Here is a 22737-nt window from a genome sequence, read left to right on the forward strand (position 1 = left end):
GATGCTAAACTCCTCTCATCACGAGGGCCGTGGGAACGGACTATCCTCCATCCTTTGCAACTTTCCTTTAAACATATCCGAGACAAAACATGGAAAAAGCTCTGTAACTAGCAGGTTATTCATTTGACATGCCGCTCGTCCACTTCTAGTAATCTCTTTAGTTTGATCACAGATACAGTTTGTGAATACTGATGTATTCACGTTCAGGCTCTGGCTGATGGAGGGTCAGGGCATGCTGGGCGTCCTTTTCTCTGTAAATCCTCGGTGTCTTGCATCACCTCTGTTGAAACACTGAGGAAGAAGGGCAGGCTGACATGATGTTCTCTCCCGTGGCAAACTGCAGTTTGGCTGCTGTTAGCATCCTCCACTTCCCCCAGGGACAACCAGGACACAGTAATCTACACTCACAACAGACAGTGAGGCAAAGAGCACTCTAGTGCACTGTGCCAGCTGAGTCACAGACATATGTAAATGCTCATCACAACATGCTCTCAGTGTTGTTTTTACTCGCAGTTAATGTTCTGCTGCCCTGTGATGGACGAGCAGTGAAGGAAAAAAGGTTTTTATTCAACCCAAAACAAACTCACGTGTAGATCATGAGCCCAGAAACGAGGAGTAACACAACTCTGACGACACAAACTGACCTTCTGAAAGGAGACGAAGGGGACACTGAAATAGTGCTGATGATCCTACAAAGAGGGGTAGGACACACACACACACACACACCCATGATCCAGAGAAGTGGTATGACCCAATTTGCAGGGCTTGCTCCGCCCCCTCCACCCCCAACTCTTGGCTCATCAACCAATGGACTGGGAGCAGCTGTCACTGTCACTGGTAACTCAGGAAACAAAGAAAGATGAAATCATACAAATAGCAGTGTAAGCTAACATGTGCACACTCGTTTCACAGTATTGTGACTGTATGAATGAATGAATTCTACCAATTCTTTATGACCCTGTAAGTTCATATATTTAAAGACAGAGAGCTATAAGTGTACAAGTCTCTGCTCTGTGATGTCTGGTAGATGTTACCCATCACATGCCCACAGCTCTAATATAATATAATGGATTGGATTTTATATAGCGCTTTACAATGCCACTATTCATTCACTCTCACATTCACACACTGGTGGAAGCAGCTACATTGTAGCCACAGCTGCCCTGGGGCAGACTGACAGAGGCGAGGCTGCCATATCGCACCATCGGCCCCTCTGACCAACACCAGGTGAAGTGTCTGTGTCTGGTGAAGTGCCCCCTGAGCCACGGTCGCCCCAAATATGTGTGTATTTACAGTCAGGTCCATCAGACAATGAAGTGCAAGATTTCAGCTTTATTTCACGGCGTGTGGCAGAGGTCAGACTGCCATGACAACAGCTCAAAGTAATTAGACAACTGACTCGAAGTCACATGACCAGGTGAGACCTGCTCACTCAAATTAGGCAGATTTAAGATCCAGATTTGATTCAAGCTTTAATGTGAAAATGTCCCCTCGCCAACAAATCAGGACATATGCTAAACTGCCCTTCACGTCATGAAACACGCACGCCACCCTGTTTTGTTCTTACGACCACGCTTGTGTTAGAGAATCAGAGTTGTTCTAACCCAGCAGGCTCGCACAACCTGCATGATATCTGCACACTGTCCTGCTCCCATCTTTCATATATATATATATATATATATATATATATATATATATATATATATATATATATATATATATATATATATATATATATATATATATATATATATATATATATATATATTTACCTACAGGTGTAGCAGACAATCTGGTGACAGCGTCATAATCCTGCACCACTAAGGCAAGAAAGTTCAGCTAAATCTGAGGGGGAGTCCAGAGTGTGTAGACAAAGAGCAAAACTGACTGTTTGTGATAACATTCAACAATGTCATTGATAAGTTATTTAGAATGAAAAATAACATGGGGAATATTATATTTTTTTTGTTTAAAAAACCTTAATAAACCCTGTATTTAGTGTTTTGTTTTCTTTACATGTATTTAATATTTATTTACTTATTTTATTTGTTTCACACAAATGTGTGAATTGGGCCAAATGTGAGGTCAAAGAAGATGTGCAGGTAAAGCAAGAGTGTGAAACCTGAAAGAGACAGCTAAAGGGCAGTCAGTGTTGGGAAGGTTACTTTTAAAATGTATTCTGTAACGTATTCCGTTACGTTACTCAATGAGAGTAACGTATTCTGAATACTTTGGATTACTTAATATATTATCATGCTGTTTACAACTACATGAATGTACTATTGCTGTGATTTATTACTGTTACTGAAGGTCCGCGGCTCCGAACCGTAGTAAAGGGACCTCTGGCTAATACGGTGGGTTCGTGTCGGCTCGTAGCTGAAAACTAGCTTTACTTTGTTGTCTGGGTCAACTTTGCTTGCAGAGACAGAGAGAGGCGTTGAAAGGCTGCTCCAACAGAACTTATTGTTTCAGAGGAAAACACGAACACGGTGTACAGTCGAGTCTTAATAGCTTACTTACAGCTGGGCTCGTCAGGCTCTCTTCTTGGCTGCAGTGGTTATTATTATATTTACATGCTTCCAGCTCCCGTTTCTGCTCGATGACAGCTCGTACTTTTCCTTTTTCTCCCTCCCTCGCTCACAGACACATAACGGGTATGGCAGTCCATTCTCCCTGCAGCACGGACTACACTGCCCATGATGCTACATTCTTTAGAGCTATACCTGTAGCATTCTGCCTGTTAGCTTAGCACAACAACAACAAAAAGGCCTCTCTCACCCAGGAAATAGGCAGAGAGAGAGCGGCACCTTGTAACCATGACAACCGTAAGCTGCCGCCTGGAACAACAGAACGTAGCTGTCAAACAAAACCCAAACAGTCCTGACCCGCCACAATATGAAACAGGGAAGTACCGCCGTGTAATCCATTTATTTCAACAAAGTAACTGTATTCTAAATACCACCTTTTTAAACGGTAACTGTAACGGAATACAGTTACTCATATTTTGTATTTTAAATACGTAACGGCGGTACATGTATTCCGTTACTCCCCAACACTGAGGGCATGATCATCATGTTCATTGTTTAGTTAAGAAAAGAGTTGAGGTCGAGTTTTTGTTGTCAAACAATCAGGGGAAAGAGTTTCTTTGGACAGATGAAACAAAGATGAAGTAAAGAAAGAGCTCATGATCTCAGAGTCCTCGTATCAAAGCTGGTCCCATTCAAACTGACAGGATTACACATCAGGAAAAATGGGACACAGCACACAGATGTTCATGTTCATTCTGACTGATTCATTAGTAGTTATAGTTGAACGTGTTGTCACTACTGCTACAGCAAAAGGATCTGAACTCAGACGTGTCTTACATTTCTGTGAGACAGCAATCATACCATCAGCAAGGTGGGTAAAAATAAATGCGCTGGTGTCAAGTGTGCAACAGCAGCACCAAACTGAGCACGGGGCCACCCATGGGTGTAAGTGTTAGAGTGAATAAAGGTTTCCATGCAGGCGTGTGAAAGACTCCATTAATTAGACTGCCAGTTTCAATCCATGTCCAGCTTTTTCAATTAAGGTAATTGTAAAGCCACAGGGAAATGACCCGCTCGCTTGTTAAACTAGACCTTCTACATATACTTTACAACTGAGAAGCCCCTCTTGATGTAACTCATCGCTTACATGCTTAAATTTGCTTATGTGGCTTACAGCGAATGTGGCTGACCTGCAGAACATGTACACATCAATCACTCAGGAAAATAACAGACTGGTGCCTGAATGAAAGTCCGGAGCAGAGCGCCACTTCCAACAGCACTTCCTCTTTGGCCTCTAAAGGTTATGGGAAACCGGTGAGAAGCCTTTGAAGTGATGCTGGTGCATGAACGTGTAGCACAGGAGTGTGCACGGAGGGAAGCTGTTCATGTGGCTGATAAAGAAAGTTATCCAAGATAGATTCGCTTTTTCAAAGTTGTGTTGCTTAATATAAGCACTCATACCAGCCATCTAACATGTGACTGTGCTGTGTTCTTCCAACATACGTGGATAAATAAGGAGGAAAACTATGAAGCTATAATATGTGTGTCATTGGCAGTTCTTTGAAGTGTCAGGTGATCTTTTACTTTCACACTGAATCATATCTGTTATTAACCTCTGTCTCTCTTCCACAGCATGTCTTTATCCTGTCTTCCTTCTCTCACCCCAACCAATCACAGCAGATGGCCCCGCCCCTCCCTGAGCCTGGTACTGCTGGAGGTTTCTTCCTGTTAAAAGGGAGTTTTTCCTTCCCACTGTCGCCAAAGTGCTGCTCATAGGGGGTCATATGATTGTTGGGTTTTTCTCTGTATCTATGAAGCGCCTTGAGGTGACTTTTGTTGTGATTTGGCGCTATATAAATAAAACTGAATTGAATTGAAATTGAACTTCCTTCTAAACTTTGTAAAATCTCACCAAATTAAAATCTGTCATTTCAGTTCAGTTCAGTTCAGTTCAGTTCAGTTCAGTTCATTTTTATTTCAAACATTTCAAACATGAGCCTTCACAATCATTACAATATATTATTCCATTATTTGTTTGAAAAGGAGTAGGTAGAAGTATTTACTTATTTGTCCCTCAAGTTTTACCTCTCATTCATAAATTTTCTTAAATTAAAACAAACAACATATGAAACAAAAGTAAAGCAAAACAAAACAAAACATACATAAATCAAAAACAAGAAATTAGCAATCCCCACCACAGTATAGTTTCTTTCATATGAAAAAAAACAGAAGTTTTATATTTGCAGATGCACAAATTATGGAAAAACAAACAACCAAAACAAAACAAAACAAAAAAACCCCCAAAAAAGAACCACAACACCATTACCAGCAACATTACCGTCCTGGGTTAACCCCGTTTTCTTCATTGTTATACTTATTTAAAATCAGGTTTTTATATCTTACTTTAAACTGTTTTATGTTTTTACTGTCTTTTATTTCTTCTGTTAGACTGTTCCATAATTTAACTCCTGCAATTGAGATAGACATCGTTCTTAAAGTTGTTCTAGCACTTTGTATTTTTAAATTCCATTTCCCTCTTAAGTTATACCCACCTTCTCTTTCTATGAACAATTTACAGATTTCTTTTGGAAGCAATTTATTTCTTACTTTATACATTATTTGCGCTGTTTTAAGCTTCACCAAGTCTTGGAATTTAATAGCTTGCATTTTGACAAAGAGTGCATTTGTATGGTCCCTGTACCCCACATTATTTATTAATCTAATGGCCCTTTTCTGTATTACAGTTATTGTTTGTGTGTTACTTTTGTATGTGTTTCCCCAGACCTCTACACAGTAGCTCATATATGGCAGTAGTAAAGCACAGTATAATATGTGCAGTGCTTTCTGATCCAGCATATGCTTTGCTTTCCCCAGGACGGCAATGCCCCGTGCCAGTTTCCCCCGAACATAAGTAATATGTGGCTTCCAACAGAGCTTGTGGTCAATGATCACCCCAAGAAATTTTATTTCATTTACTCTTTCTAAATATACATTGTCAACACATATTTCTACTTTGATGTTTCTCTTTTGGTTTCCAAACAACATAAATTTGGTTTTATCTAGATTCAATGATAATTTATTTATATCAAACCACTTCTTTAATATAGTTAATTCCTGTGTGATCATCTCCAAAACCTGTGGCAATTCCACACCTGAACACAGTATATTGGTGTCATCTGCAAATATTACAAACTTTAAAATCTCCGATACTCTGCAGATATCATTTAAGTACATAATAAACATTTTTGGACCCAGTACTGAACCTTGAGGTACTCCACAAGCTATATCCATCAAATTAGATTTATATTCATTTATTTGTACATATTGTTGCCTATTCCCAACATAGCTTTTTAACCATTCCAAAACCACTCCCCTAAACCCGTACTTTTCCAGTTTTTTTAATAGAATTTCATGATTAACAGTATCAAACGCCTTCTTTAGATCTAAGAAAACGCCGAGCGCATACCATGTTATCTTTTCCATTAAATCTATTAATGCCAAAGCTGTTGATCTGTTGCTTCTGAACCCATACTGACTCTCTGTCATTAATTCATATTTTTCCACAAAACTGTCAAATCTTTTTATGAAAAGTTTTTCCAGTATCTTAGAGAACTGGGAGAGTATTGACACTGGTCTATAGTTTGTAAAATGATGCCTTTCACCGGTTTTGTAAATGGGAATAACTTTAGCAACTTTCATTTTTTGTGGAAAACCCCCTTTTTGAAACGACAAGTTGAATATATATTTTAATGGTTTTACAATACCATCAATAACTGTCTTTACTGTTACCATATCAATATCATTCCAGTCTGTACTGGTTTTGTTCTTAAGTCCTCTAACTATGTCATAAATCTCTTTCTCTTCCACTGCTCTTAAAAACATTGAGCTACTATTCCTTTCAATATCTTCACCAGTGTCCCTTTCTATTCCATCAACCTTTATTTCTTCTGCCAGTTTTGGCCCTATGTTTACAAAGAATTCATTAAAGCCATTTACTATCTCTTCCATGTTATTAATACTTCTTGTCCCTTCTATAAAGTACCCAGGGTAATCATTATTCCTTGATTCATTTTTGATTATACTGTTTAATACATTCCATATATCTCTTGTGTTATCTTTATTGTGTTCTAACCTTTTAATGTAATACTCTCTTTTACAGGATCTCATTATATTAGTTAATTTATTTTTGTAAGTTTTATACTTCCTTTCAGTTTCTATTGTTCTCTTTTTTATGAATTCTCGATATAGGGTATTCTTTTTTTTGCTGGCATTTTGTAGTCCTTTAGTCATCCATGGTCTTCCTGCATAGCTGTGTTTCCTATTGATTTCAATTACTGGACAGTTTTTATCAAGTAATGTGTTAAATGTTCTTAAAAATCCTTCGTAAGCTTTATTAACTTCTGTTTGTTCATATACAATATTCCAATCTTGCTTTAAAAGTTCATTTCTAAGACAATTTAATGTCTTCTCTGTTCTTATTCTTTTGTAAATAATCTTATGTCCATCATTGTTCACTTTATAATGGCAATTATAAGATGCAAAGACTGGTAAATGGTCACTTATATCATTGATTAACAGCCCACTTTTTATATTTCCTTCTATTATATTTGTAAATATATTATCTAATAGAGTTGCACAATGAGATGTTATTCTGGTCGGTCTTGTTATCAGTGGAAATAAACCCATGCTGTACATGGAATCAATAAATTCTTCTGTACTCTTATTATGATTTGGATTCAATAAGTCAATATTAAAGTCCCCACAAATAAACATTCTTTTCTGATTTATATTTGTAAATAAGTCCTCCATATTATCCTTAAATATCTCAATCTTAGATCCTGGTGTTCTATATATACAACTGACAATTAGGTTTTTCCTTTTTTCCATACTTATTTCCACTGATAAACATTCCATAACTCCATCAATAACAGTTGTCATTCTTCCCATTCTTTTGTACTTTAGGTTTTTATCAATGTAAAGTGCCACCCCACCTCCTTTCTTATTGATCCTGTCTACATGAAGGAATTCATATCCATTTATTTTAAAGTCTTCTTCTTTTCCAGGAGTTATCCAGGTCTCCGATATGGCTATCACATTGAATGGCTGTTCAAACTGTGTTATGTAGTCTTTGATGGATTGAAAGTTTGCATATAAGCTTCGACTATTAAAGTGAACCATTGTTATACCCTGATCTACCTTGAATTCCTTTTTAAGTTGCTCCTTTGTATAATAATTGCATTCATTTGTCTTATTGTTAAAGAAATTACAATCAGGATCTATGTTGCTGTCATACATCAATGTCTTATTTTCAATATCTATATGAGTTGTTAGTTGAAATTTGTCAGACATCTGCGTTGGTCGTGCACTTGGACGGTCCCATCATATTCAGCACTGCTTTGCATTTATCAGTTATATTTTTCTAGTTCCGTCCTCTCTTTGATGACTAGAACCTTAGCCTGCTCTGGTCGTCCATTTAACTTAATGAATATTTTACAGTCTGACGTCCAAGTTGACTGTATTTTCTTCTGTTTTCTTAATATTCTTGCTTGTCTTGCAATGTCTGCATTTTTCTTGATTAGGTGTTCATTTAAATAAACATTTGTACCTTTTAGCTTTCTTCCCTGCTTGAGCAGTTCTTTTTTCTGTTTTCTATTAACAAAACGAATGATAACGGCAGGTATTTGATTTTTGTTTTTCCTTGGAAGAGGATGGCATCCCTCAATATTTTTATTGTCCATTTCGATACCTTTGCTTTTAAAGAAGGCCAGTACCTGCTCTTCCAAAGAGCGTAGCTCTTGCTCGGGTGGCTCCCCTCTCTCTGATGCTGCTACCCTCGCATATGTCTGATGCTTGGTTTCCAGTCCTGTCACTATCACATCATTTACTCTTGAATATTGTTCCAGATCTGACACCCGTCCTTCCAGCATAGCAATCTTCTTGTCCTTTTCCTCGCTCTGCCTTCTTAGTTCTTTAATATCATCCATTAAATTAAGTATCAGTTTTTGTTGTTTTGAAATTGTTGTTATTTCTTCTGACATAAAGTTTAGGGATTTCTTTATGTCCTCCAGTTCCTCCTCATTAACGGTGCTCCTCTTAGGCGGCATCTTAACGGCTTTAAGGCCCGCTGGTTGCGAACCACCTTTGAGGGTTGCCAAAACCCGGCCTGTCCTAGCAATTTACCTCGCTGGCTTTTTGTTGGTACCTGGCGTGGCCTGGCAGCTAGCCTCGTTAGCTGGTGGTGGAGCCCTGCGTGGCCTGGCAGATAGCCTTGCTGGCTAGTGTTGGTACCCGGTGTGGCCTAGCGTGGTCTGGCAGCTCGCCTCGTTAGCTGGTGGTGGAGCCCGGCGTGGCCTGGCAGCTAGCCTCGTTAGCTGGTGGTGGAGCCTGGCGTGGCCTGGCAGCAAGCCTCGTTAGCTGGTGGTGGAGCCCGGCGTGGCCTGGCAGCTAGCCTCGTTAGCTGGTGAAATGGTAAATGGTAAATGGACTGGTTCTTATATAGCGCTTTTCTACTCTTTCTGAGCACTCAAAGCGCTGTACACAACTTGTACATTCACCCATTCACACCCATTCGCACAAGCACATTTTTCTAAGTGCTTTCTAAGAAGCATTCACACGCACATTCATACTCCGATGGATGCATCGGAGAGCAATTTGGGGTTAGTATCTTGCCCAAGGATATTTGGCATGCAGACTGGGGAAGCCAGGGATCGAACCACCAACCTTCCGATCAGTAGATGACCTGCTCTACCACCTGAGCTACAGCCACCCCGGCGTGGTGGGGAGCTCGCCTCGTTAGCTGGTGGTGGAGCCCGGCGTGGCTGTATTCAGCCACGCCGGGCTCAAATGTATTCAAATAAACGTCTGAACATGCTGAATGAAACCCAAATATCCATCCATCCATTCACCTCCGCTTATCCTTTTCAGGGGCGCGGGGGCGCTGGAGCCTATCCCAGCTGTCATAGGGCGAGAGGCGGGGTCTGTCGCAGGGCCAACACACAGAGACAGACAACCATTCACTCGCACATTCACACCTAGTGACAATTTGGATTATCCAATTAACCTATCCCCACAAGCTGCATGTCTTTGGACAGTGGGAGGAAGCCGGAGTACCCGGAGGGAACCCACGCAAACACGGGGAGAACACGCAAACTCCACACAGAAAGACCTGATGGTGGAATTGAACTCAGGACCTTCTTGCTGTGCAGCAACAGTGCTAACCACCGTGCCAAACCTAAATATGTGTAATGAAACTTGAATACATGGATATCAAAGGTTATCATGTTGCTGCAAGAAGTGAATAAGTAAGCATGGAAGCAGCCTTGTTAAATGATGAAATGCATGTATTGTAACAGAGTCCAGGGTTGTACTGCTGATGAAACATGAATTCACCGTTTCATCATAGAAATGTCCTGAGCTCACACTGAGCCTGTTTAAACAACAGACGGGGCTGTGTGTGTGTGTGTGTGTGTGTGTGTGTGTGTGTGTGTGTGTGTGTGTGTGTGTGTGTGTGTGTGTGTGTGTGTGTGTACAACAACATTGGACAGTTCAGACCAGGGATGAAGAAAAAGCACCAGGACCAGCTCCTGACTCCCAGCTGGTAACATGCTGACATGTTGTCTCCACCTGTGTCGTCGCCTTCACAGGAGCATAGCAGTGGAAACTAAGGAAACATCATGAACGAGCTTTGCAGACGGGGTTAGTTTGCATTAACATAGATATTTGAACCCAAACGATGTGTTAAAATCCGATGAGAGGGTTTATTGACCAACCTCTGCAGCCTTTGCTCTGCTAGGATTTATGGAGGATCTCACAAACCAACAGAACCTTTTGATGACTGTTTGGCACATTATCACTTTAGAAAGTAGACCAAGACAACTGGCCAAGGGAAGCAGTCAGCATCCCAACAGGCTGAGTGCTGAGTAAGGTCTCCATGCTCTCTGCCATTTACAGTCATGTTTATTTCAAATGACACATCCTTTATTTATCTGCTCTCTCCTCTCTCCTCATATTTTCCAGCAAACGTTTCCCACCTAACCTTCTTCCCCCCGATCCCGTCTCTCGCTCTTTTTGACACACTTCTGTGTGCACTTGTTTCGCTGCACTTTCCCTTCACTCCCCTTTAGGTTACTGGGGTAGAGATTGTTGTCTGAAAGCAATGAGACCTGACCAACATGTCTTGGGAAATCAAAGACAGCTGCAGTGAGGCAATAGGGGTGTACAGATTTCCCTACTGAGCTGCAAGGAAAGATCAGGAGAATCAGAGTTACAGAGAGGAAAAAGACACAAAATGCATGCAAGCAAGATAAAGTGCACCAGTTACCCTCACAGCTGTGATGTCACAGTTTCTTTACTCTCCCGTCAGCCCACTATGAGACACGTCCACCATGAGAGCAGCTGTCTGCTCATGTTGTTGAATGAGGTGGAGCCACAGTGACCTGACTGGAGCATTACAGGGAGCAGACTTGTAGTTATCTACAAATACAAACTACCAGTCACCCTCTGTCTAACACAGTCTCACTCTAATATGTTCTCACTGGTAACAGTAGCCTGACAGCAGCCACTGTTTCTTACACATATTTGACGTATGTGTCATGGTCAGAGATGGGCAGTAACGCGTTACGTAATCCGATTACTTTTTTCAAGTAACGAGTAAAGTCAGGGATTACTATTGCAAAAACGGTAATTAGATTACCGTTACTTTCCCGTAGGAACGCTGCGTTACTGCGTTACTAAAACCGTGATTTTTTGCGAGAATGTCTCATGACAGTGACGTAAGCGAGTGCGACGTTCGTGACAACAGCTGTGTGCAGATCAACAATGGATCATATATCGAGTGCAGAGAGAGTATGAGCGTGCAGCGTTTAAAGCGTGGAAGTACTGACCTTACTTTGAGTTTGATTCCATAAAAAGTGACAAAAACATTAGTGTCCGTTGTGCGTGGGAAGAAAACTTCTTTTTACAGCGAAAAAAACCCTAAACTTCCAAACAAGCACCGAGTAGCTACGACGTAATGGGAAACTCACAGAGAAACTCGCGGATTCTTCCACTGACCGCTGCACACCTGCACCAGGGTAAACCTCCGCCTACCCCACTCCTGCTTTACAGGTGAAAATAGAGCAACAGGACCGCTAGTCTTTGACTTTATTTATTTTCTGCTGTGTTTTACTTGCATCTATTTGAAAGACTGAGTGTAAACACACAAAATATATTTTATTTTATGTGCTGGAATGTGCAGAAAATAGGTTTAAATGTTAAACTAATTTCTTCCAGTCACAGAATGTTGCAGATAATTAAATGTTTGCTTGATGCATAAAGTTAAAAGATTAAAACTAATAAAACAAGTTTTAAAAAGAGACTTTTCCATTTGATTACATTTTGTATGATGGATTATGCAGAAAAAGTAGAATTGGGCTGAAAGATCTATCACTTTATCACCTATTCAGGTTGTAAATCGTGTTTTTAAAAAGTAACTAAGTAACTAAGTAATTAATTACTTTTGAAAATAAGTAATCAGTAAAGTAATGGGATTACTTTTTTGGGGAAGTAATCAGTAATTATCAACTGATTACTTTTTTCAAGTAACTTGACCAACACTGGTCATGGTCCCGGGTCTTTGACGCAGGTTTCTTGTTTTATTCAGTTCCCTGTTGTGTCCAGTCTGTTGGTCTTGTCTCTGTGTCCTCCTCAGCATCTTCTGTGTCAGTTATTTGTGCCTCCTTGTGTCGTCCATCAGGTCTCTTGTCTTCGTGGTTATTGTTCCCATTCATGTCTCTGTGGGTCTCTCGCTCCCTGTATTCATCAGCCTCAGTGTGTTTCGCGTGCTTCCTGTTTTATTCTGACAGTCTCTCGTCCTGTGTGTCCTCCCCGTCTCGTCATTTAGATTATGTTCGGCTGTGTTCGCACCTGTTGCCTCTTCTCTCCTGTTCCTTGTAAGTATTCGATGTCTGCAGCTCGCTCTGTTCCTTGTTGTGTTCTCCTTCGTTTCTCTGGCTGTGTGTTCTACCTGTTAGTTTAGTTTCCTTCCAGTTTGGTTTTGTAGTTTGTAAATTTAATAATAAAGCTGTGTTTTTGACTTTTAACTGTGAGTCTGCCTCAATCCTCAGTCCTGCCTCACACAGCGTTGTGACAGTGTATCACTCCGTTCCAGTTCCTGGTTCCTGCTAAAAGACTGGGCTTCTTCTTCTTCTTCTTCTTCTTCTTGTGTAGGGGCTTTTATAATATATTGAATATGACTAAAATTGTAACTAATCAGGTCTGTGAAAGTGATCAAGCTTCAGACTGCTGTAAATGCTCAGTTTCTACTTTATAAGGTGTAAATGTGAATGATATCCACGATTTATTTATTTGTATGGTGCCAACAAAATGAATGCCAAGGCACTTCACATTGTAGGTTTAAGACCCTACAAAATATAACTAAAAAACCCAACACTTGAGCATATGTTATCTGCCATGATATGGATATGACATAATATCGTTATTGTTTGTACAACCATCTGAGAAAATAATGGATTACAGGGTTTAGTAAAAACAAATGCTTCCTCAATGAAAATATGTTTTCAGTTTTCAGTTGGAAATGTGTATTTCAGCAGGGAAAAGTCAGAACTGAAATAAAGTGGTGTAAAGCACATGAATTATATTTTGTGTGTGTCTATCCATCCATCCATCTTTTTTGGAACCCTCCAGTCTCTTACAGTATGTTACTGTTAACTGAAATTACGGTCAATTACGACCTGTTAAACAGGAAATGACCGGCTGTTGGGACACGGTGTCCTCTAGCAGAGATGAATATTTTTGGTACTGATGATGCGTGATAACGGTAAGTTACTGGTTAATATATTGCAGTTTATTACTTTGCAGCTTGCTTACAGTGACATACCGTGAATAAACGGTAGTATACCAATTTCTTAATCACAGTATGATGTTACTTTGACGTAATTTACGACATAATGACATAACAGTATCTCACTGGCGTCACTGTCGCCAGTGAGATACCGTAAAAAAGGCTACGGTTCATTGCCATAATTTGTCCAAGAGTATTATACCACACCAGCAAAAAACGGTCTCATCCTGCAGAACGGTAAGCTACCGTAACACGGCGTCACGGTATGATGCTGGCAACAGTGACGCCAGTATGTTACCGTAAAGTGGCGATGAAAAGTCTAACAGTGTACCAGTAGTTGTTGCTAGCTCTGCAAGCAGCTTTGCAACCCATTAAAGCTCAGCTTCAGTGTCATGTTATTCCTTGTGTTTCCAGCTGAATCAGCGTTGTTGTCACCGACTGTTTTGCTGCTGTTCTTTCTGCATTTTGTCTCGTTATTATCTGCATGTGCGTTTAAGGGCTGCTGAGTTATTGGACCAACCACTGTGCTCAAAAAACAGACTCTTCAAAAACAGGCAAGCACACACAAACTGCTGGAAAACATGGAAACCAGGTTCTCCTGATATCAGTTACACGTCCTTCAAACTGAAAGCAAAAGGAAAAAAAGCTTCCTGGCACTGAGGACATTATTGACATATAATCCCAGCCCCTGTGAGACGGAAGCCGTCGTTCTCCATCCACAGGCTCATTTAAATGTCCTGAAATTTTAATATAACATCTCTGAGAATTGGATTTACAGCATATCAGCAGATATTCGGCCGATCGGCAGATAAGAGTTGTGTGGTGTGGAAAGAGGCGTGTGCTGGTATTTGTCCCTGTGGCAGCGCATTCTGCCATCGATTTTCCTGCAGGATTATTATTCCAGTTTCTTCAGCAACTCCGGGCAGGATATGGGCTGGAGTCTACCTTCCCCTAAGCAAGATCATTCTAATTCATAACCCCTTCCAAATGAGTTATTGACTGGTAGAGGCTTTGCTGCCATTCTCAATCAGAGGCTTTTACCTACAATATACAGAAGTGGTCTCCAAACACTTGTCTCCCAGGCAGGAGGAGAGATAGAGACATCTGGACGGCTCAGACAGAAAGAGATTGCTTTCAGGAGATTGAACACTGCTCTAGCAATACTATAGAAACCAAGTTTTGCTTCATGCTCAGCTGCTTGTGGAACATTGTGATTACTTTGTTATTCAAAGGTTGGATATTACATTTTCAATTTACTACTTTTAGTTGAGTTATGGCTAAATGTAGTAGAGAGAGACCAGTGGGTTGTTAAGGTCTGTTTGACACAAATATGAGAACTGATGAAGACTCACTATTTTCTAAATCCATTGATTTTAACATACTATTGTTTGTGGTTATAGCACTGAAGTCAGACTTGCCTACCCTGGACTGTTTGACCCTTTGTTGTACTTGTTTATCTCTCAGTGGCTGAGAGTCAGCTTACCTTAGTAGACCCACTGTATAGACTGGGATGCTTCATAGACATCACAGCAAACCATGAGAAATAGCACATTAAGGCTATGTTCACACTGCAGGCGAAAGCACATCAAATCCAATTTTTCTGACCCTCTGCGACCATCTATCCAATCATGGTATGACAGTGTGAACGGCACAAATCTGATATTTTCAAATCCGATCTGGGTCACTTTGGTATGTGGTGCTGAATCCGATACATATCTGATGTTTTAGAAAGCTGCTGTTTGATGGTCATGTCGCATTAAATCCGTCTTTTACGTCACTGACACAAGACAGACGCCAATTATCAGCGCCGGAGAAGACATCGTGAACACTTCCTGACCATCCGGTGAAACTGTTGGGAACAACGTTGGAGAAACGTGAACATTTTATTTGTTCTGTATAATCTGCAGATTCTGACAGAAATCTGCAACTATCCTTTGAAGCAGCGCTCCTCTAAAACAGCAATAAGGATCATTATTAGGTTATTTACATTATTATGTAAATAACTAAATAACTTAAAGCAAAAATTGGGAAACGTGAAGTCTGAAGTCTTTATATTAAGACCATCAGTCAAACAATGCTGTTGGTCTGGGTCTAAACAGAGCGCGTTGTGTGTGACGTCTTCTTTTGTGCATGTGGCTGCTTTGAGCGTTCACACTAGAGAACTATTTGTAGTGTGAACGCTCAGACAAAAAAATCGTATTTGATCAAAAAATCAGAATTGAGCATCAAGACCTGCAGAGTGAACGTAGCCCAAGTCATTTCTTCAACAGAACAAAGAGATCACACTTCAAAGACTATATCAGAGGCAGCTTTCTTTGGCTAATCACAGTGAGACCCTCAGCAGGAGTATCATGCTGTGATATTAAAGTATCTGCACAAACTACGATCACTGGGCACAGGAAGTTTTTCACGTTACGTTTGGAAACCATGATTTGGTTTGAATGTTGGGACCTTTATATACATGTGTGTGTGTGTGTGTGTGTGTCTGTGTGTGTGTGTGTGTGTGTCATATACATACGTATGATATAGCACTCAAAGTGTTTTTCACAGGTGAGTCTGCAAAAGGCAGAAACTGAAAAGTGTGAATATATTTCAGTGATTAGTCATCGTGGCAGACGGCTGCGGCTCTGAGGATACAGTTACTAAAGCGTAGGACAAATCACAGGGAGAGACGAGCTCCATGAGACGTGTGTCTCACATTACTGCTGCAGTGACACAGGGAACGGATCTGGTCACTTATGTCCTCGGCGTGTTCTGGTACAGCGGGAACAAAAAGTCTCGGTCAATATTAGGTCACCTCCAGCTCAGCCTCAGTCAGCATCTCAGGCTCAGCTAATTACAGATATATACATAACTGACTTGCAGAGACGTCCTATTTTAAGCCAAGGGCAGGATGAAGCAGTGTAAAGATTTAATGCATCGCAGTAACCACCCATAAACACGGCAGCATCATGAGCTTAAGAAGAATGTGTTTTAAACTGGGAGAAACAGATACAGTGTGTCACAGAAGCTCAGCAGCCTCTGCTTTGTTCACCTGAAACTGTAAAATGATAAATGCTATATTTATTTTATCCATGTGACTGAGTTTGGCAGCCTGGGATAGCTTCACATTTCTATAAACTAGCTATGAGTGAACTATAATCATTTTAAGCAGCTTAGCACTGATTTAAATATATTTACCAGCAGTCTGTTGGCCGTAGGCCAAGACAGTGTTGCTCACAAAGCCACCACTGCTACACTCATTTTAGTGAAACTGATAATTCGGACCAACAGCAAAAAGGCAAATAAAGTCATTCAGCTAAAGCTTTTCATTTTCTGGTACTTGGGAAAAAAACCAAGGAGAAGAAGAGACGGAGTGAACAAAGAAGAATAGGCAAAACAACAACAATGACCAGACCTGTGTGGTTCCAGTGAGCTTAGCTGAGGACATTTGGGGTATTAGCACTATTATCTGGTTCTTAAGAGGTCCATTCTACTCACATGTTATACATGTGATCACTACCCACAGCTAAGTACTCAAAACCTTCTCAACAACACCAGCCTCAGTGAAAAGGATTGCCCTCACATACCTGAAAGAGTTGTCATTTCATTAACCCTTTAAGACCTACCATAGAACCAAGTCCGCCAGAGCTTATATCATATGTTTACATGCTGTGGAGCCATTTTTGGGAGCATTTCAAGTTGCTATACATCAATACAACCATTATAGACCAAATTTTAATAATATGTCTGCATTAAGAGTACAGTAATTACATAAATTGCAAAAAAAGTGCAATAAACTACAAAAAAATTGAAAATCGTTTTTGTTTTTTTAACATATATTTCTAGTTAGAGAAATTTAAGAGGCTTATCCCTCAAAACTGTAAATACAAAAAAGTTGCACAAAATAGTTTCCCACCACAGGAAATTTATTTTGAGTGTCTTCATAGTTTTATTTTTGAAATACACCAATTTTTATATACTGCAGGAAAAACGAAAATAAATATTATAATGCAAATTTGCAAAAAAGCAGCATATGCATCAAAATAAACTATTTCCAGCAGTGCAATATGAGTCCTAAGCATCCCAGAAACCACACAGAAAGTCATAAAGTCAAAGATAACTTTTAAAAACACCAGTATAGGCTCATAAGGCCTGAGAGTAAAAAACTACATTTCCGCAAAAATGACGTCACTTCCGGTTTCGGGCAGGTCATGGCGGACATGCGAAAGTTCGCGCTGATGGACGTAGGAAGTGTTACAAACAGCTGATCGGATCGGCAAAGTGTGTTTCTGGAATATTGTGTTTTTGTTGCTGCAAGTGCTTTTTATGCAGTTTTTGCAAAGCTATATGTGGAAGGAAACTGTGACCGAGGACAAGCTGATGGCATAAGATGTAAGTACAACTCCTCCGGTTTCATATGCAAAAAAAATTATTTTTTTTGCATATGAAACCGGATATAGCTCACGTGGTTGCAAATAGCTCACGTGGTTGCAGAGCTACCGGGATTTAAAAGTAGTTACACAAAACAGAGCGTGCTGCTCTGACCGGTTTTAAAGGGTTAATACAAAGTATGTCACTATGTGGAGGACGATCTGATATCCTCGTGTTGGTGTTGTTCCCTCGTCATCATAATAAATGTTGTTCCAGGTTCAACATTGCAAGTGACCCATCACCTTCTGCTGACGTCATCCGCAACCTCGAAAAAAATACCGCCTTAAAAACATCGACTTCACTTGCGAGAAGAGAAAGCGCGTCTGTAAGGACAATATAATGCTTACCGTTCATGAAAGGAAAGTATCCTGAAATGCAAAGAATTCAAGGTCCTGGATTGGCGGACAGAAGCAGTTTCTCTTCTCGCAAGTGAAGTAGATTTTTTTAAGGCGGTATTTTTCAAAGGCACAAAAGGGGGACGTCACAACAATGTGATTGGTCACTTGCAATGTTGAACCTGGAACAACATTTATTATGATGATGTGGGAACAACACCGACACGAGGATATCAGATCATCCCTGTGGGGAGGTGAGTGTGGCTTCAGTGCAGCTGGAAGAGTACGGGTGGGGTTCAGTGGGTCAGGGAACAGTGCCAGGTGGAGATGATTGACTCAGCTGCTGCACATTTGCATATTCTTTATTTATGCAGTAGCATGCTAGGACCAACAGATGCACGCAGCGACCGAGCAGCACAAGCAGCCGCACTGGTTTGTGCAGCAAACGTCAAGAAGCAACTCTGAGAGGTGTCTGAAGTGCATTCACCGGGTAGTCTGTAGCAAACGTTTCTTTATTTAAGACGTGTGCACAGCTGCCAACAGCACTCTTTCATGCCGCATCGGTGCCCGCTGTGTTTCACTGCAAGGGCATGTTGGATCCAAAGTGAAGTGCTCCAGACCCAGATCCTGAAAAAAATTCTCTAATCCAATTGGCGGCAGCCGCCTGGTCCAACCTATCATGCCTAGAAGCATCTAAGAGGCCGTGCAGGAGCTGGTCATGAGGCACCTGAGCACCAAAAAGCCCCCAGAAAAAAAACACCTTGCCACCAACTCCAAACTGTTCGCTTGCCCTCTCTCTTTCCTGACAACTGATTTTAACTAATCTGATGGAGGTGCATACAGTCTGGACACTGCTGCATCAAGTGTCCACTAACAGAAAGTGGCTTGGTCATCCAGGTGGTCGGCCTCTGACAATATTACTAAACTATATCCAATAAGGGGATAAACACTGGTCAGTCGAGGCGGTCTCCAACCTTTTCTGCACCACGGACCGGTTTATGCCCAACAATATTTTCACGGACCGGCCTTTAGGGTGTCGCGGATAAATACAACAAAATAAAACTAGTACTGGTACCGAAAAAAAGAAGAGTTATTCATAACACACGTGAAAAGACCCAGGAAAACCGAGTAAACGATAAAAAACGATAAAAACGATAAAAACGATAAAAAACGATAAAAACGAGTAAACGATAAAAAACGATAAAAACGATAAAAAACAATAAAAAACGATAAAAACGATAAAAAACGATAAAAACGAGTAAACGATAAAAAACGATAAAAAACGATAAAAATGAGTAAACGATAAAAACGATAAAAAACGATAAAAAACGATAAAAACGATAAAAAACGATAAAAACGAGTAAACGATAAAAAACGATAAAAACGATAAAAAACGATAAAAAACGATAAAAACGATAAAAAACGATAAAAACGAGTAAACGATAAAAAACGATAAAAAACGATAAAAAACGATAAAAAACGAGTAAACGATAAAAACGATAAAAAACGATAAAAAACGATAAAAAACGATAAAAACGATAAAAAACGATAAAAACGAGTAAACGATAAAAACGATAAAAAACAATAAAAAACGATAAAAAACGATAAAAACGAGTAAACGATAAAAACGATAAAAACGATAAAAAACGATAAAAAACGATAAAAAATGATAAAAACGAGTAAACGATAAAAAACGATAAAAACGATAAAAAACGATAAAAACGATAAAAACGATAAAAACGATAAAAACAATAACAAAATAACGCTGAAAACCCGGAAAACCATACATTTCACACCTGAGCCTCAACTCTCACGGCCCCGTACCAAACGACTCACGGACCGGTACCGGTCCGAGGCCCGGGGGTTGGGGACCGCCGCTCTAATCGACCCAAATCTGATTTGACTTGTAGATCTGATGGAAGCCTCATGGCTGGCCATTAAGTGTGGCATTGGGGGTATTTACACGTAGAAAGTAGAAATAACATATAAAAACATATAAATCAAGGCCACAGACCGCACGGGTATTATCTGAGGGTCGACCTTACAATATAAAGCACCTTGAGGTGACTGTTGTTGTGATTTGGTGCTGTATACATAAAATTGAATTGAATTGAACAGTAAGTTCCTGCTTTGCGTACGCCTGATTGTAGGCCTGGGTGTGTTAGACCTGTGGGGAATGTGTGGGAGTGTGACCATGACCAATAAGAAGATGTCGCATTTATGCAGTGTCTCCTCAGCAGACTCTGCTGGCTCCCACTGAACACTCTGTGGAATATTTTCCACTCGAGCAGGCTCCTGATGCTTTGGCCTCTGACCAAATGACAAAAGCTGATAATCATTTGGTGCACTCTGATTCAGTGCATACATGGATCATTTCTAGTTGGTTATATATAGTAAGTCCCAACATTCACTGTGAAAATCACGTCGTTTTTAGTGCCAAAAACCTGCAGGGTAACACTTGTTGCAGCTGCCGTTTCAACAGAGTGTGCACACTTCACACAGATTAAAGGAAATGTATGAATTCATGAGTATTAAATCTTTGAACACAAGCACGTATAAGCTCTGGTCTGTCAGCACATTAGAATATCACCTACATCTTAAAACCCATGATCTGCAAGTTCATTCATACAGAACTCAGTTGGTTGCTAGACCCTGCGTGAGGTGCACAGCAAACACTCAAAGTGATCTTTCTCCCTCTGAATGCTGTTTGGCAGAAAGCCTTGCAGGGTTTCTGACCCTGCTTGAAGAAAACTGAAAGAAAAGTCCAAACACAACAAAGAATTAACTTGGAGAGGGTGAAAATAGCCCTCTATGAGAAACCTCTGCACCACACTCCACACTGGAGAACTACTAAAGATTTGAGCTTCTTGCTGCGTGGCAGATTTACCTCTGACCTTTTCATACGAACGCATCCCAGAGGAGAAACTACACAGGACAGGTGATCACCACAACGAGCTGACGACGGGAGGTGGTGGAGCCAGAATACAAACCAGGGTACAGCTGATCATGGTGGCACAGAAATCCACGTGGCACTCCTTAATAATGACGATCATCAACCTGGCTTTGTACTAGCATTCTCAACAAACTATTGTTCTACCAGTGGGCACAACTGTGGAGACAGAGACACAGAGGAGGGGCTGTGTGTTTACTCCAATGCTAACTGGTGCACAAACAGACAGACACCACTCATCACAGCACTCACACTTTGATCTGCTCATGGTTGTCATTGTTGTAACTGTATGTGTGCCATCGATGATTACACTGCCACTGCCTTGTTTTTATATAACAGTGTCACTATTAACCCTTTAAAACCTACCATAGAACCAAGTCCGCCAGAGCTTATATTATATTTTTACATGCTGTGGAGCCATTTTTGGGAGCATTTCAAGTTGCTATACATCAATACATTATAACCCAGATTTTAATAATATGTCTGCATTAAGTGCATAGTAATTACATACATTGCAAAAAAGTGCAATAAACTACAAAAGATTTGAAAATTGTTTTTGTTTTTTTAACATATATTTCTAGTTAGAGAAATTTAAGAGGCTTATCCCTCAAAACTGTAAATACAAAAAAGTTGCACAAAATAGTTTCCCACCACAGGAAATTTATTTTGAGTGTCTTCATAGTTTTATTTTTGAAATACACCAATTTTTATATACTGCAGGAAAAACGAAAATAAATATTATAATGCAAATTTGCAAAAAAGCAGCATATGCATCAAAATAAACTATTTCCAGCAGTGCAATATGAGTCCTAAGCATCCCAGAAACCACACAGAAAGTCATAAAGTCAAACATAACTTTTAAAAACACCAGTATAGGCTCATGAGGCCCTGATGGTAAAAAACTACATTTCCGCGAAAATGACGTCACTTCCGGTTTTGGGCAGGTCATGGCGGACATACAAAAGTTCGCGCTGACGTCTATTCCAACGTAGGAAGTGTTATGAACAGCTGATCGGATCAGCAAAGCGTGTTTCTGGAATATTATGTTTTTGTTGCTGCAAGTGCTTTTTATGCAGTTTTTGCAAAGCTATATGTGGAAGGAAACTGTGACCGAGGACAAGCTGATGGCATAAGATGTAAGTACAACTCCTCCGGTTTCATATGCAAAAAAAATTATTGCGCTAGCTCACGTGGTTGCAGAGCTACCGGGATTTAAAAATAGTTACGCAAAACAGAGCGTGCCCGCTCCGACCTGCTTTAAAGGGTTAAGCACATGTGATACTTCTCAAACAATCCACGAGCTGCAGGGATGTCAGCCTCCATGTTGCCAGGTCCAACCTGAGGAGAGCCACCACAGATGCAAAGGTAGACTACAGGCTGAAGGGGAGGGGGCCCCATCATATATAAGCTATAGATGCTATCAATAGCAACAGTGAAGCTCAATCACCTGCTTTGAAATGGATGAAGAGCAGCACAGCAACACAAACAACCAATGACAACACAACATGTAGTGTTTGCACAGGAAACGTTGCAGTATTCGTCCTGGGCAGCAATCAGCTTCTGGAGGATCTTAACCTCTCACTGTCACTGTGGACGATCCTTAAACGGGTCCGTGCACTGTGGCAGTGAGAGGTCACACCCACACCACTGTGTCTGTCCGCTCCCAAAGGC

The 22737-nt window shown here is 40.5% G+C and overlaps 2 protein-coding genes across 4 annotated transcripts in view; both read right to left on the reverse strand.

Moving 5' to 3' along the window:
* The window catches only part of grik2 (glutamate receptor, ionotropic, kainate 2), a 350278-nt gene that overhangs the window by 309356 nt on the left and 18185 nt on the right, over window positions 1-22737 (reverse strand). The gene's annotated exons all lie outside the window — the stretch shown is intronic.
* Window positions 7934-8939, reverse strand: LOC148094544 (uncharacterized). Its single transcript, XM_087837577.1, has one exon. The coding sequence runs from the start codon at window positions 8630-8632 to the stop codon at window positions 7934-7936; it is 699 nt and encodes a 232-aa protein (XP_087693703.1). The 5' UTR covers window positions 8633-8939.

Source organism: Neolamprologus brichardi, unplaced genomic scaffold (genome assembly GCF_056152115.1).
Source record: "Neolamprologus brichardi isolate AB-2024 unplaced genomic scaffold, ASM5615211v1 NODE_ptg000036l+_length_2141236_cov_1, whole genome shotgun sequence".
Taxonomy (NCBI): Eukaryota; Metazoa; Chordata; class Actinopteri; order Cichliformes; family Cichlidae; genus Neolamprologus; species Neolamprologus brichardi.

Bases quoted from the DNA above. Each gene is read 5' to 3' on its own strand.
- LOC148094544 (XM_087837577.1), bottom strand. From the start codon at position 8,632: ATGCCGCCTAAGAGGAGCACCGTTAATGAGGAGGAACTGGAGGACATA.